General features: G+C 41.9%; 1 protein-coding gene across 1 annotated transcript in view; it reads left to right on the top strand.

The window, feature by feature from the left end:
- The window catches only part of LOC115231317 (adhesion G-protein coupled receptor G2-like), a gene marked incomplete at its 3' end in the record, with an annotated part of 22,633 nt that extends 8,041 nt beyond the window's left edge, over positions 1–14,592 (top strand). Inside the window, exons 4-9 of the mRNA XM_029801374.2 lie at positions 4,278–4,406; positions 6,233–6,373; positions 9,015–9,133; positions 11,498–11,621; positions 12,897–13,041; positions 14,520–14,592. Coding sequence (XP_029657234.1) covers positions 4,278–4,406; positions 6,233–6,373; positions 9,015–9,133; positions 11,498–11,621; positions 12,897–13,041; positions 14,520–14,592 — 731 coding nt within the window. The remainder of the gene's footprint in view (positions 1–4,277; positions 4,407–6,232; positions 6,374–9,014; positions 9,134–11,497; positions 11,622–12,896; positions 13,042–14,519) is intronic.
- Positions 14,593–15,000: the final 408 nt, after the last annotated feature.

Here is a 15,000-nt window from a genome sequence, read left to right as displayed (position 1 = left end):
AGAGAGTTGTAGCCAAAAAATAGCAAAAAAAAATGCATTAAAAATGGAAAAAAAATAATGGTAGATCTTTTTTAAAATCGTTGACTCATCGTAGACATTTTTAGAGAGTTACTTCCCTTATATAATAGCGAAAAAATGCATTAAAATGGAAAAAAAGGATGGTAAATTATTTTAAAAATCGTAGACTCATCGTAGATGCGCGCTAATACCCAGAAGGGCTCGATATGAATCACGACTATAAGATACCCGGTTTTGGTTAAACTGCACCGCAAAATGTGGGAGTAGTTAGGAATCTAAATCGTAGGAGACAGACACACAACTTCTCTTTTATATATAAAGATATCTCATGGTAATATCATGCACCTGATATGGGAATGCTTGCAGCTGGCAAAACTGACGGTAACGAGACCATGATTATGAAACACCTACTTAGAAGGTCTGATCATTTTGTGCCTTTTGGAGACAACAGTACCCAAAGAAAACAGATGCTGTATGGTGAGCAGGAGCAAGGAAAAAGTCCCATTGCAAGCAACCCGAGCGTTTCAATGACAAGCTTAAAGATACACTTGAAAAGGTCAATATCGATACAAACACCTGGGAAGATCTTGCATCAGATATGGAGTTGTGGAGGAATCTAATATAGGAGCACTCCTTCGTTTACGATGATGAGGGTCCCAGCTGATACGATCAACGGAACAGCTTGCTCGTGGAATTAACGTGCAAGTGGCTGAGCATTCCACAGACACGTGCACCCTTAACGTAGTTCTCGGGGATATTCTCAGCGTGACACAGAGTGTGACAAGGCTGGCCCCTTTGAAATACAGGTACAACAGAAACAGGAAGAAAGAGTGAGAGAAAGTTGTGGTGAAAGAGTACAGCAGGGGTCGCCACCACCCCTGCAGGAGCCCTGTGAAGCTTTAGGTGTTTTCGCTCAATAAACACTCACAATGCCCGGTCTGGGAATCGAAACCGCGATCTTACGACCGCGAGTCCGCTGCCCTAACCACTGGGCCATTGCGCCTCCACGGAGGAATCTAATAGCTACTGATATTAAAGAAATTTACAAGAAACAGCGATACGTAACCGAAGTTGAAACGTACTGGTAAATATATGGAAAACGTGAGAATGGCTTTAAAGTATCTCTTTCGTGGGACAAGTATGGTCGTATCTAGTTGTTAAAGGCAAACCTACTCAGACCCAAATGAATTCACAAAATCATCCATCTACCAATATGATATCCAACATGATTTCTCGTGCTCCCTTGTGTAACAAAGAATGTAGGTCGGCCAGTGCTCTCAACCGGTATTATAAGTTTCAACAGCTAGATAGTCAGACTGCTACGGGAAAACTAATTTCTAATCAATGTGGAATGACTTGCATGTCCTTTGTAGACCTTAAGACGTCATCAGCGATAAGAACCGAATGTATAGTGTTCATTAGAATAAAGAAGTTTAAGGAGTGGTTCTACTCGCTCACGCATCGACTTCCACTACATACATACATACATATATATGTCTTTTACAAACAACTGCCGAATTTCTCTGGTTATTAGAGGCTGTGATAGAAATGGCTTACCCAATGCACTGTGCAGAGAGATTAAACAGAGGACACACCTAGAACTTAAGTACACAGACATACATAACACCAGCCGTTATGCTAACAATTTCGATATAAAACAAATAAACCATTACTTAGAAAAAGTACAACCCTTGGGTGTGAACTTATGTAATATTTTGTCTTCATCATCATTGTTCGACCGTGGTCGAGACAATGGAATTTACCATGCTACGCCAGACTTCACGGTCCATCATAGCATTACGGAGGTCCTGTTGCTGGATGCCTGTGCGCCCTCTGGTATCGCGAGCAGATGGCTTCCTGAGGAGAAGAGGAGAAATTACCTCGTTTTCAGCTCTACAACAATGTCCAGCAAACTGGACTCTCCTACCTTTCACAAGAGATGACACAGGTGGTAGTTTCCCATATATTTGCATTTTGTTTGGATGGCGCTTCCACGAGAGATTTTGAGCTCTGATAAGGAGGCGAGTGTAGGTTCCATCCAACCGCCTCTCAAGCTTCTTTGATAACGTCCAGGTTTCTGAGCCAAATAGTAGAATTGGTTCGACTGTGACTTTGAAGATTTCAAGTTTGAAGTCTCTACTTAGATTTGATGACCAGATCTTATGTAATATTTTGTCTTCATCATCATTGTTTGACCGTGGTCAAGACAATGGAATTTACTATGTTATGCCAGATTTCACAGTCCATCATGGCATTACGGAGGTCCTGTTGCTGGATACCTGTATCCCTGGAGATTACATCAGGGTAGGAGAGTGTGCGCCTTCTGGTATTGCGAGCAGATGGCTTCCAGAGGAGAAGAGTAGAAATTGCCTCGTTTTCAGCTCTACAACAATGTCCAGCAAACTGGACTCTCCTACCTTTCACAAGAGATGACACAGGTGGTAGTTTCCCATATATTTGCATTTTGTTTGGATGGCGCTTCCACGAGAGATTTTGAGCTCTCACAAGGAGGCGAGTGTAGGTTCCATCCAACCGCCTCTCAAGCTTCTTTGATAACGTCCAGGTTTCTGAGCCAAATAGTAGAATTGGTTCGACTGTGGCTTTGAAGATTTTAAGTTTGAAGTCTCTACTTAGATTTGATGACCAGATCTTATGTAATATTTTGTCTTCATCATCATTGTTTGACCGTGGTCAAGACAATGGAATTTACTATGTTACGCCAGATTTCACAGTCCATCATGGCATTACGGAGGTCCTGTTGCTGGATACCTGTATCCCTGGAAATTACATCAGGGTAGGAGAGTGTGCGCCTTCTGGTATTGCGAGCAGATGGCTTCCAGAGGAGAAGAGTAGAAATTGCCTCGTTTTCAGCTCTACAACAATGTCCAGCAAACTGGACTCTCCTACCTTTCACAAGAGATGATACAGGTGGTAGTTTCCCATATATTTGTACTTTGGTTGGATGACGCTTCCACGAGAGATTTTGAGCCCTGATAAGGAGGCGAGTGTAGGTTCCATCCAACCGCCTCTCAAGCTTCTTTGATAACGTCCAGGTTTCTGAGCCAAATAGTAGAATTGGTTCGACTGTGACTTTGAAGATTTCAAGTTTGAAGTCTCTACTTAGATTTGATGACCAGATCTTATGTAATATTTTGTTTTCATCATCATTGTTTGACCGTGGTCAAGACAATGGAATTTACTATGTTATGCCAGATTTCACAGTCCATCATGGCATTACGGAGGTCCTGTTGCTGGATACCTGTATCCCTGGAGATTACATCAGGGTAGGAGAGTGTGCGCCTTCTGGTATTGCGAGCAGATGGCTTCCAGAGGAGAAGAGTAGAATTGCCTCGTTTTCAGCTCTACAACAATGTCCAGCAAACTGGACTCTCCTACCTTTCACAAGAGATGACACAGGTGGTAGTTTCCCATATATTTGCATTTTGTTTGGATGGCGCTTCCACGAGAGATTTTGAGCTCTCATAAGGAGGCGAGTGTAGGTTCCATCCAACCGCCTCTCAAGCTTCTTGATAACGTCCAGGTTCTGAGCCAAATAGTAGAATTGGTTCGACTGTGGCTTTGAAGATTTTAAGTTTGAAGTCTCTACTTAGCTTTGATGACCAGATCTTATGTAATATTTTGTCTTCATCATCATTGTTTGACCGTGGTCAAGACAATGGAATTTACTATGTTACGCCAGATTTCACAGTCCATCATGGCATTACGGAGGTCCTGTTGCTGGATACCTGTATCCCTGGAAATTACATCAGGGTAGGAGAGTGTGCGCCTTCTGGTATTGCGAGCAGATGGCTTCCAGAGGAGAAGAGTAGAAATTGCCTCGTTTTCAGCTCTACAACAATGTCCAGCAAACTGGACTCTCCTACCTTTCACAAGAGATGATACAGGTGGTAGTTTCCCATATATTTGTACTTTGGTTGGATGACGCTTCCACGAGAGATTTTGAGCTCTGATAAGGAGGCGAGTGTAGGTTCCATCGAACCGCCTCTCAAGCTTCTTTGATAACGTCCAGGTTTCTGAGCCAAATAGTAGAATTGGTTCGACTGTGGCTTTGAATATTTCAAGTTTGAAGTCTCTACTTAGATTTGATGACCAGATCTTATGCATGTCATTGGTAATATAAATTGTATTAAGTTGTTTTGCTGACAAAAGTAATGACTAAAGTACTAACGTGGTCGTTTCATACTTTAACAATATATTCTATGGAATAAATTTGTTCATTTAATAACTCTTCTTTACAGGTAATACAAAAATCTAGTACCGAAGCAAATACTACAATTATCAGTCACATTATTGCCGCAAATATTCCTAAAATTTCAATAACCAACCTCGATGAGCCAGTTACCATATCATTCAATTTAATAGATCAGGTAATATTTCTGTATTTATTATCACTGACGCTGTTGTTTTTGTTATTTATCTTTACGCCTTTCCTCACCAAGAAGACCGATATTGAAGCACATCCCATCTGCGAACCTCATGCCATTTTCTGTTTCATTGAAGACTTCTAGAACTACTGCATCCAATGCGCAGAAGTGGCTGTGTGGTAATAAGTAGCTTGTTTACCAACCACATGGTTCTGGGTTCAGTCCCACTGCGTGGCACCTTGAGCAAGTGTTTTCTACTATAGCCTCGGGTCAACCAAAGCCTTGTGAGTGGATTTGGTAGACATAAACTGAAACAAGCCCGTCGTATATAGGTATACATATGTGTGTGTGTTTGTTTGTGTCTCTGTGTTTGTCCCCCTAAGCATTGCTTGAAAACCGATGCTGGTGTGTTTATGTCCCCGTTACTTAGCGGTTCGGCAAAAGAGACCGATAAAATAAGTACTGGGCTTACAAAAGAATAAGTCCCGGGGTCGAGTTGCTCAACTAAAGGCGGTGCTCCAGCATGGTCGCAGTCAAATGACTGAAACAGAAAAAGGGAGAATGTTTTTTTATTCTGTTGTTATCTTTCTTTTCTTTCTTTCTTTTACTTGTTTCAGTCATTTGACTGCGGCCATGCTGGAGCACCGCCTTTAGTCGAGCAAATAGACTCCAGGACTTATTCTTTGTAAGCCCAGTACTTATTCTATCAGTCTCTTTTCTCTTTTACTTGTTTCAGTCATTTGACTGCGGCCATGCTGGAGCACCACCTTTAGTCGAGCAAATAGACTCCAGGACTTATTCTTTGTAAGCCCAGTACTTATTCTATTGGTCTCTTTTTGCCGAACCGCTAAGTGACGGGGACAGAGACACACCAGCATCGGTTGTCAAGCGATGCTAGGGGGACAAACACAGACACAAACAACAAACATATACATGCATATATATACATATATACATATATACGACAGGCTTCTTTCAGTTTCCGTCTACCAAATCCACTCACAAGGCTTTGGTCGGCACGAGGCTATAGCAGAAGACACTTGCCCAAGGTGCCACGCAGTGGGACTGAACCCGAAACCATGTGGTTGGGAAGCAAGCTACTTACCACACAGCCACTATGACAATATTGTGTAAATTATGGAAATACATATCGATTCATAGACGATATGAAATAGTCAGTTGCACTGTATTACAGCCAATGATATGGAATTCACAAAAGGCGGCGAGTTGGCAGAACCGTTAGCACGCCGGGCGAAATGCGTAGCCGTATTTCATCTGCTGTTACGTTCTGAGTTCAAATTCTCCCGAGGTCGACTTTGCCTTTCATCGTTTCGGGGTCGATAAATTAAGTACCAGTTACGTACTGGGGTCGATGTAATCAACTTAATTCGTTTGTCTGTCTCGTCTGTGTTTAGCCCCTTGTGGGTAGTTAAAAATAAAATAGTAATTCCCTGTAATAAGGCGGCGAGCTGGCAGAAACGTTAGCACGCCGGGCGGAATGCGTAGCCGTATTTCGTCTGCTGTTACGTTCTGAGTTCAAATTCTCCCGAGGTCGACTTTGCCTTTCATCGTTTCGGGGTAGATAAATTAAGTACCAGTTACGTACTGGGGTCGATATAACCGACTTAATCCCTTTGTCTGTCCTTGTTTGTTCCCTCTATGTTTAGCCCCTTGTGGGTAATAAAAAGAAACAGACATGGAATTCACAATGTCATTAAAAACCAAGCATTGATGATCAGGGTTTGCTCAAATATTCTTTTGTCAAAATACCGAAGACATGAATTTAATCATGTATTTAATCAAAAGTAAATTATCATAATTTTTTTCAGAATGCCACCAACCTGCGGTGTGTTTATTGGGATGAAATACTTGGTAACTGGTCAGGAGAAGGCTGTAAAAGATCCCACAATATATCAGGAGAGAAAGTATTTTGTTCCTGTAACCATCTGACAAGTTTTGCCATAATAATGGTTGGTAAGATTATGACAACCTGTAAATTACCTGTAGTTTGGATTCTTATGTACACTTGCGTCAGAAATTAATTAGCACTTCTCAAATTTCTACATTAAATAGGTTAAATCAATTAACCTATGAGCTGTTCAAAACGTCATACGCGATGAGAAAACTTAGTATGGTGTGATTTCGGTCCTTCCGAGGCGCTACCTATATCTATTAAACAAAGGAAGTTTGTCTGCATCCGCACTCCAAGTTGTTGTTGCACTGCTATGTCAACATCATAAGGCTGTAGACTCTCAAACTGCTCTGCAAACAAAGTTACGTCATCGTTCTGCGCAACAGTGAACTTGCAACAAAGCAATAGTTCGAGATATGGCCACTAGGTGACAGCACATACCTTGAGTGAAGAGCAAATCAAGGGTGCTAAGTAATTTCTGACGGTAGTGTATATGCATTAATAATTTCAAAAAGATCTATACAAGACAATGTAAGCTGTTGGTAGATATTTTAGTGTGGGTGAGGTATTATAAATCATTGCTGTTCTTGATTCTGCTGTTGCTGTTGAGCGAACGGTCTTCGTCCCAGAGCTCGCAAGATGGGAGAAGTCCGAAACGTTCTCCTTTGCTATTCGTAAGAATCGCAGAAGAGAAAGCAGGTCAGCCCCCCGACACCGAGAGCATCGACGGATGGATGAATGCGCATCCAGGCTTAGCGGTTGCGTAGGAAGTCGGGGACAAGAAACAGGAAGAAAGAGTGAGAGAAAGTTGGAGCGAAAGAGTACAACAGGGGTCGCCACCACCCCCTGCAGGAGCCTCGTGAAGCTTTAGGTGTTTGCGCTCAATAAACACACACAACGCCCGGTCTGGGAATCGAAACCGCAATCCTCCGACCGCGAGTCCGCCGCCCTACACCACTGGGCCATTGCGCCTCCACTTGTTGTTGTTGTTGTCGCTGCTGTTGCTGTTGAGCGAACGGACTTCGTCCCAGAGCTCGGAAGATGGGAGAAGACCGAAACGTGCTCCTTTGCTATTCGTAAGAACCGCAGAAGAGAAAGCAGGTCAGCCCCCCGACACCGAGAGCATCGACGGATGGATGAATGCGCATCCAGGCTCAGCGGTTGCGTAGGAAGTCGGGGACAAGAAACAGGAAGAAAGAGTGAGAGAAAGTTGGAGTGAAAGAGTACAACAGGGGTCGCCACCACCCCCTGCCGGAGCCTCGTGAAGCTTTAGGTGTTTTCGCTCAATAAACACGCACAACGCCCGGTCTGGGCCGAAATATGATTAAGATTAATGTAAAAAATAAATAACACTGAAGCAAAGTAACACCAAATATATAGTGCGTGTGTTTTTATTGGCTAAACTGGCAAAATGACCATTCCGAAATACAACAATATCTGTTTCAACACACGATTTCACATAACAAATCTTGCCCCGCAGGAGTGGCTGTGTGGTAAGTAGCTTGCTTACTAACCACATGGTTCCAGGTTCAGTCCCACAGCGTGACACCTTGGGCAAGTGTCTTCTACTATAGCCTCGGGCCGACCAAAGCCTTGTGAGTGGATTTGGTAGACGGAAACTGAAAGAAGCCCGTCGTATATATGTATACATATGTGTGTTTGTTTGTCTGTGTTTGTCCCCCCAACATCGCTTCACAACCGATGCTGGTGTGTTTACGTCCCCGTAACAAGGCGGCGAACTGGCAGAACCGGTAGCACGCCAGGCGAAAAACGTAGCCGTATTTCCTCTGCCGTTACGTTCTGAGTTCAAATTCCGCCGAGGTCGATTTTGCCTTTCATCCTTTCGGGGTCGATTAAATAAGTACCAGTTACGCACTGGGGTCGATATAATCGACTTAATCCGTTTGTCTGTCCTTGTTTGTCATTTCTGTGTTTAGCCCCTTGTGGGTAGTAAAGAAATACGTAACTTAGCGGTTCGGCAAAAGGGACTGATAGAATAAGTACTGGGCTTACAAAGAATAAGTCCTGGTGGTCGATTTGCTCGACTAAAAAGGCGGTGCTCCAGCATGGCCGCAGTCAAATGACTGAAACAAGTAAAAGAGTAAAAGAGTAAAAGTAACAAATATATAAACGTAATATATATACTTTTTTTTACTTTTTTACTTGTTTCAGTCATTTGACTGCGGCCATGCTGGAGCACCGCCTTTAGTCGAGCAAATCGACCACCAGGACTTATTCTTTGTAAGCCCAGTACTTATTCTATCGGTCTCTTTTGCCGAACCGCTACGTGACGGGGACGTAAACACACCAGCATCGGTTGTCAAGCAATGCTAGGGGGACAAACACACACACCACACACACACACACACACACACACAACACACACACACACACACACACACACACACACATATATATATATATATATATATATATACATATATACGACAGGCTTCTTTCAGTTTCTGTCTACCAAATCCACTCACAAGGCATTGGTCGGCTCGGGGCTATAGCAGAAGACACTTGCCCAATGTGCCACACAGTGGGACTGAACCCGGGACCATGTGGTTGGTTAGCAATCTACTTACCACACAGCCACTGCTGCGCCTATTTATATTCATAATTCCTAAAATTCTTGACTAAAATATGAGAAAGCAAGGGCGAAGCAGATAATATGTTGTTACTTGTTTCTATTGCAGGATGTCTACCAGACCGGAAATGGACCGAATGATGAAATCTTATCTATTTTATCAAACGTTGGCTGCGGAATATCATTAGTCTGTCTAATTCTTACAATAATAATTCATGTTTGTTCCAAGTAAGAATTTCAGTTTCTATTTTCTTTCATAAATTGCTTAAATATAGAGAAGCAGCTTCCGTCAGTTCCTAGGGTTCTCACGGATCGATGTGGATGATGTTTATAATAATAATGAAATTATTGTATACAGTGCTCAGGTGCACCACAACTTGTCAGAAAGTGCATAAAAAGTACATGCAGTAATGTGCAAATGTCTGGAAAGCGATCAGTGTATCATCCAGATACATGCTTGTGTGTGTATGGAGGGGAGAAAGTCAGGTGTAGTGTTGGCGAATCTCAGGAAGCATGGAAGTTTTGAAGGATGCAGTGCTCCGACAACTAACAACTGATGCCGGCAGTTTGTTCCATGCTTCAGCATGTGTATGGAGGGGAGAAAGCCAGGTGTAGTGTTGGCGAATCTCAGGAAGCATGGACGTTTTGAAGGATGCAGTGCTCCGACAACTAACAACTGATGCCGGCAGTTTGTTCCATGCTTCAGCGTGTGTATGGAGGGGAGAAAGTCAGGTGTAGTGTTGGCGAATCTCAGGAAGCATGGAAGTTTTGAAGGATGCAGTGCTCCGACAACTAACAACTGATGCTGGCAGTTTGTTCCATGCTTCAGCAACTCTCAGCGTGAAAAAATGTTTCCTAAAGTCATGGGAGCTGTGCTGTTTTCTTACTTTGTAAATATGTCCACGGGTGTTAGATGGGTGGAGTTTGAAGAGGTGCTCAGAGTTATTGTTTGTGCGATGGTTGATAATTTTATGGGTGTCTGCCAAGTCAGCTGCCAGACGTCGGAGTTTCAATATTCCATGCCCAGGGAAGTAAGGCGTTCAGGATATGGCAAATGCCTGATGGAGGGTATTCTTTTGGTTGCACGTCACTGAACAGCTTCCAGACGATTGATATCCTGGGCAAGATAGGGGTTCCAGACCGGTGATGCAAATTCCAGGTGAGGTCTTACCATAGCTATATAAAGCCGCAGATAGATAGGAAAAAAACAGGGATGAGGAGAAATTTCCAGTATGTCACTCTGATGGGTAACTGATTGGACGGTTATTATAGGGCAAGTTTTGTGACTGACAGTAAAGATGAAATAAAGAAAGAAAAAGAGAAGATGAGGGAGATCTATTTTGTATGTTTTAGTAGGGTTAGTTCGTAGCGTATTTATTTCTTTATTGCCCACAAGGGGCTAAACACAGAGGGGACAAACAAGGACAGACAAATGGATTAAGTCGATTATATCGACCCCAGTACGTAACTGGTATTTTATTTATCGAACCCGAGAGAATGAAAGGCAAAGTCGACCTCGGCGGAATTTGAACTCAGAACGTAACGGCAGACGAAATACCGCTAAGCATTTCGCCCGACGCGCTAACGTTTCTGCCAGCTCACCGCCAAAAAACAGACGAAATACCTGTTTAGCCCCTTGTGGCTAAACACAGAGATGATAACAAGGAAAGAAAAAGGGATTAAGTCGATTACATCGACCCCAGTGCGTAACGGGTACTTAATTTATTGACCCCCGAAAGAATGAAAGGCAAAGTCGATCTCGGCGGAATTTGAGCTCAGAACGTAACGACAGACGAAATGCCTATTTCTTTACTACCTACAAGGAGCTAAACACAGAGAGGACAAACAAGGACATACAAACGGATTAAGTCAATTACACTTATATATATATACATATATACGACAGGCTTCTTTCAGGAGTGGCTGTTTGGTAGCTTGCTAACCAACCACATGGTTCCGGGTTCAGTCCCACTGCGTGGCATCTTGGGCAAGTGTCTTCTGCTATAGCCCCGGGCCGACCAATGCCTTGTGAGTGGATTTGGTAGACGGAAACTGAAAGAAGCCTGTCGTATATATGTATATATATATAAGTGTGTGTGAATATGTTTGTGTGTCTGTGTTTGTTCCCCTAGCATTGCTTGACAACCGATGCTGGTGTGTTTACGTCCCCGTAACTTAGCGGTTCGACAAAAGAGACCGATAGAATAAGTACTGGGCTTACAAAGAATAAGTCCCGGGGTCGATTTGCTTGACTAAAGGCGGTGCTCCAGCATGGCCGCAGTCAAATGACTGAAACAAGTAAAAAGAGTAAAGAGTAAAAAGAGTATGGTGTTTTATATCTCATTAAGGTCATTATACACAGTTTTTTAAAATCACATATAAGCACAAATTATATATATATATATATATATGTGTGTGTGTGTGTGTGTGTGTGTGTGTGGTGTGTGTGTGTGTATAAATTTTAACACGTCACTTATATCCCAGCTAACTGTCACTTATACACACATAGCTATTATTTATGCATTGAGTAATTTTCTAGAGATTTAATCTCCATTAAATGAAATATAGCTCTTTCTTTTCCCATTATTTCAGAACTCTAAGAAAATTAATGGTTTCAAAGATCTTAGTAAACTTGTGCATTTCTTTGGCTATCACTAATATCATCTTTCTTGCTGGGATGCAACCATATGCCTCAAAAATAACAGGTGTTTGTAAGGTAAGTTAAAAGATTTTTTTGCCTGTACGAATTTTGTTTGTATGAAACACCATGAACAACGGTTTATTGCGCCACCTTGATTTCATTCAGTAACAGCCCAGGCTCTTTTCAAATTCCTTCCAGCATCACTAAATACTACATTTAATGCTGTTCGTCCCTGCATCGTATCATTTTACCAGTGCTTTAATTTTAGATAATGACATTACCTTTTATGGTCAGAAATACCAAGGAATGAGTGATTAGCATTTAAATCATCAAACTGTATTTTGTATAACATCTTTCTCACTTCCCTTCACATTTATATAAACACCTGGACCACTACACCTGAGGTTTCTGTTCAACATTATTTCTGTTTTATCATATCTTTTACAGTCCTCCTATCATGTGGAGGCACATGGCCTAGTGGTTAGAGCAGCGGACTCGCGGTCGAGGGATCGTGGGTTCGAATATCAGAACGGGCGATGTGTGTGTTTATGAGCAAAAACACCTAAGCTCCACACGGCCATGCCTGGCTCTTGGGCCATGCCTGGCTCATAAGGGCCGGTTTCTCGGTTTCTTGGCGTATAGGTTCCCCGCCTGGACGGGACGCCGGTCCGTCGCAGGTGAGCTGCAAAATGCAGGAAAGAGTGAGAGAAAGTTGTGGCGAAAGAATCAGCAGAAGTTTGCCATTACCTCCGTGTGGAGCTTAGGTGTTTTTGCTCATAAACACACACATCGCCCTGTCTGATATTCGAACCCGCGATCCCTCGACCGGTGTTTATATAAAGGTGAAGGGATGTGAGGAAGATGTTATACAAAATACAGTTTGAGGATTTAAATGTTAATTACTCATTACTTGGTATTTCTGATCATAAAAGGTAATGTCATTATCTAAAAATAAAACACTGGTAAAATGATACGATGCAGGGACGAATAAAGCAGCATTAAATGTTGTATTTAGTGATGCTGGAAGGAATTTGAAAAGAGCCTCAGCCTGGGCTGTTACTGAATGAAAGTCCTCCTATCTACTAAAGCAACAATTATTATTATTATTATCTAATGGGCACTGCTTGATTGGTAAATGCATCAAACGAAATTTCTTTCTCTTTTGATATGCGTCTCTAAGTTATGTGATGAAATTTCCATTTTAATTTCCATCCTTCTGGGTTCAGTAATATAAAATATCAATCAAGAACTGACATCTACTTAACTATGTCCCACCCCTGCAAAACAATATATATTTGAAGCCATGCATGTAAATTATTGTTATCGTTATTCTTGTTGTTCTTGTTGTAGGCAGTGGCGGCTCTCATCCACTACTTCCTTCTGACTTCTCTCATGTGGATGGCTGTAGAAGCGCTTAATGTCTTCCTCGGTGTGGTCGTTGTATTCAAAACATATCAGACATCTTTTATGCTGAGGAGTTCAATTTTGGCATGGGGTAAGTAGTTGAAACGAGACGTTAACATGTGGCTAGAAAGGTCCATTAAAAATATAAATTAAGTAATAAATCTTCCAGGTTTGGCCCCTGAGGCAGTCTTAAGTGACATTTCTATGCAAATAGGCGCAGGAGTGGCTGTGTGGTAAGTAGCTTGCTAACCAACCACATGGTTCTGGGTTCAATCCCACTGCGTGGCATCTTGGGCAAGTGTCTTCTGCTATAGCCCCGGGCCGACCAAAGCATTGTGAGTGGATTTGGTAGACGGCAACTGAAAGAAGCCTGTCGTATATATGTATATATATATATATGTATGTGTGTGTGTTTGTTTGTGTGTCTGTGTTTGTCCCCCTAGCATTTCTTGACAACCGATGCTGGTGTGTGTTTACGTCCCCGTCACTTAGCGGTTCGACAAAAGAGACCGATAGAATAAGTACTGGGCTTACAAAGAATAAGTCCCCGGGGTCGATTTGCTCGACTAAAGGCGGTGCTCCAGCATGGCCGCAGTCAAATGACTGAAACAAGTAAAAGAGTAAATAGTTTCAGTCTGATCTCATCTCTTGACAAAACCTAAATTGCTGATTTTTCACTTTCACCTGTCGCAACGAATAATATATGAAGTTGGTGAGAGCGAATTTCTGTCTTCCCTCTTCCACATAATTTATTCTTCATACCATTGTCCAAAATCCCCAGTATATTTTACGTTTTGTTTCCACTGAAGCATTGGATAGAAGATACAGTTCTATATTTAAGAGATGAGGAATTATGTATATTATTTACGTTATTTACAATTGACGGATATTTTCCCTCATTTTGGTTGCGTAAAAAGCACCATCCGAACGTGGCCGATGCCAGCGCCGCCTTGACTGGCTTCCATGCCGGTGGCATGTAAAAAGCACTAATCCGATCGTGGCCGTCGCCAGCCTCACTTGGCACCTGTGCCAGTGGCACGTAAAAAGCACCACTACACTCACGGAGTGGTTGGCGTTAGGAAAGGCATCCAGCCGTAGAAACACTGCCAGATCAGACTAGAGCCTGGTGCAGCCTTCTGGCTTCCCAGATCCCCGGTTGAACCGTCCAACCCAAGCTAGCATAGAGAACGGACGTTAAACGATAATGATGATGACAACGCTTCGGCTGATATAGCCTCCAGCCTTCATCACCTGATGAAGGCTGGAGGGTATATCAGCCGAAACGTTGTGTTAACAACAAACAAGATGAAGACAAATATCCGTCAACTATAAATAATGTAGGATAGAATTTATATATTAATCGCACCTATTTGTAGAACCTAAAGAATGAAATAGCAAAAACTGATCTTTGTGGATCGAAAGAGATATTGATTTCGATTTGAACTACAAACTTTTTTCTGAGCAAAAATATTGTCAACTAAATCGATTTAAATATCATATGTTTATGGTTTTAAATATTGATTAATGATCTTGCATATTTATATCAATTTCTGTAAATGTCCTTGTCAGGTCTTCCAGCTGTCATTGTCGCAATTACTCTGGGAATTAACTACACAAACAATTACACCAGAATTGCACAAGTGTAAGTATTTAAATGGTTTATTCAGCTAATTTCTCTGCGCTCCAAAACTATCATTTTGCTACATTTATTTACGTTTTGAATATTGAAGAATAATCGTTAAGTGCCATCAAAGTCATGGCTTTCGTTAATGGTAGCGATAACATGCACTAACATGTAACGGTAATATATGAATCTAGTGCTTAAATTTACCCTTTCCACATTCAAGAGAAACAGCATTACACTCCAACATTACTTCATCTTGAAAATGAGACTGCGAAGATCTAAAACCGTTTATTGATGGATTTGAGAAATCGTATTGCTCGAAAATAAACGCAAAAAACTCAGGAAAATATGAAAAATTAATAAAACTAAAACATTTTTATTACAATTTTATAGTTCTTCTTCTTCTTCTTCTAGCATTCACCCGGG

Source organism: Octopus sinensis, unplaced genomic scaffold (assembly GCF_006345805.1).
Source record: "Octopus sinensis unplaced genomic scaffold, ASM634580v1 Contig18206, whole genome shotgun sequence".
Classification (NCBI taxonomy): domain Eukaryota; kingdom Metazoa; phylum Mollusca; class Cephalopoda; order Octopoda; family Octopodidae; genus Octopus; species Octopus sinensis.
Note: the sequence above shows the minus strand (reverse complement) of the source record. Positions and strands in the feature narration are given on the sequence as shown.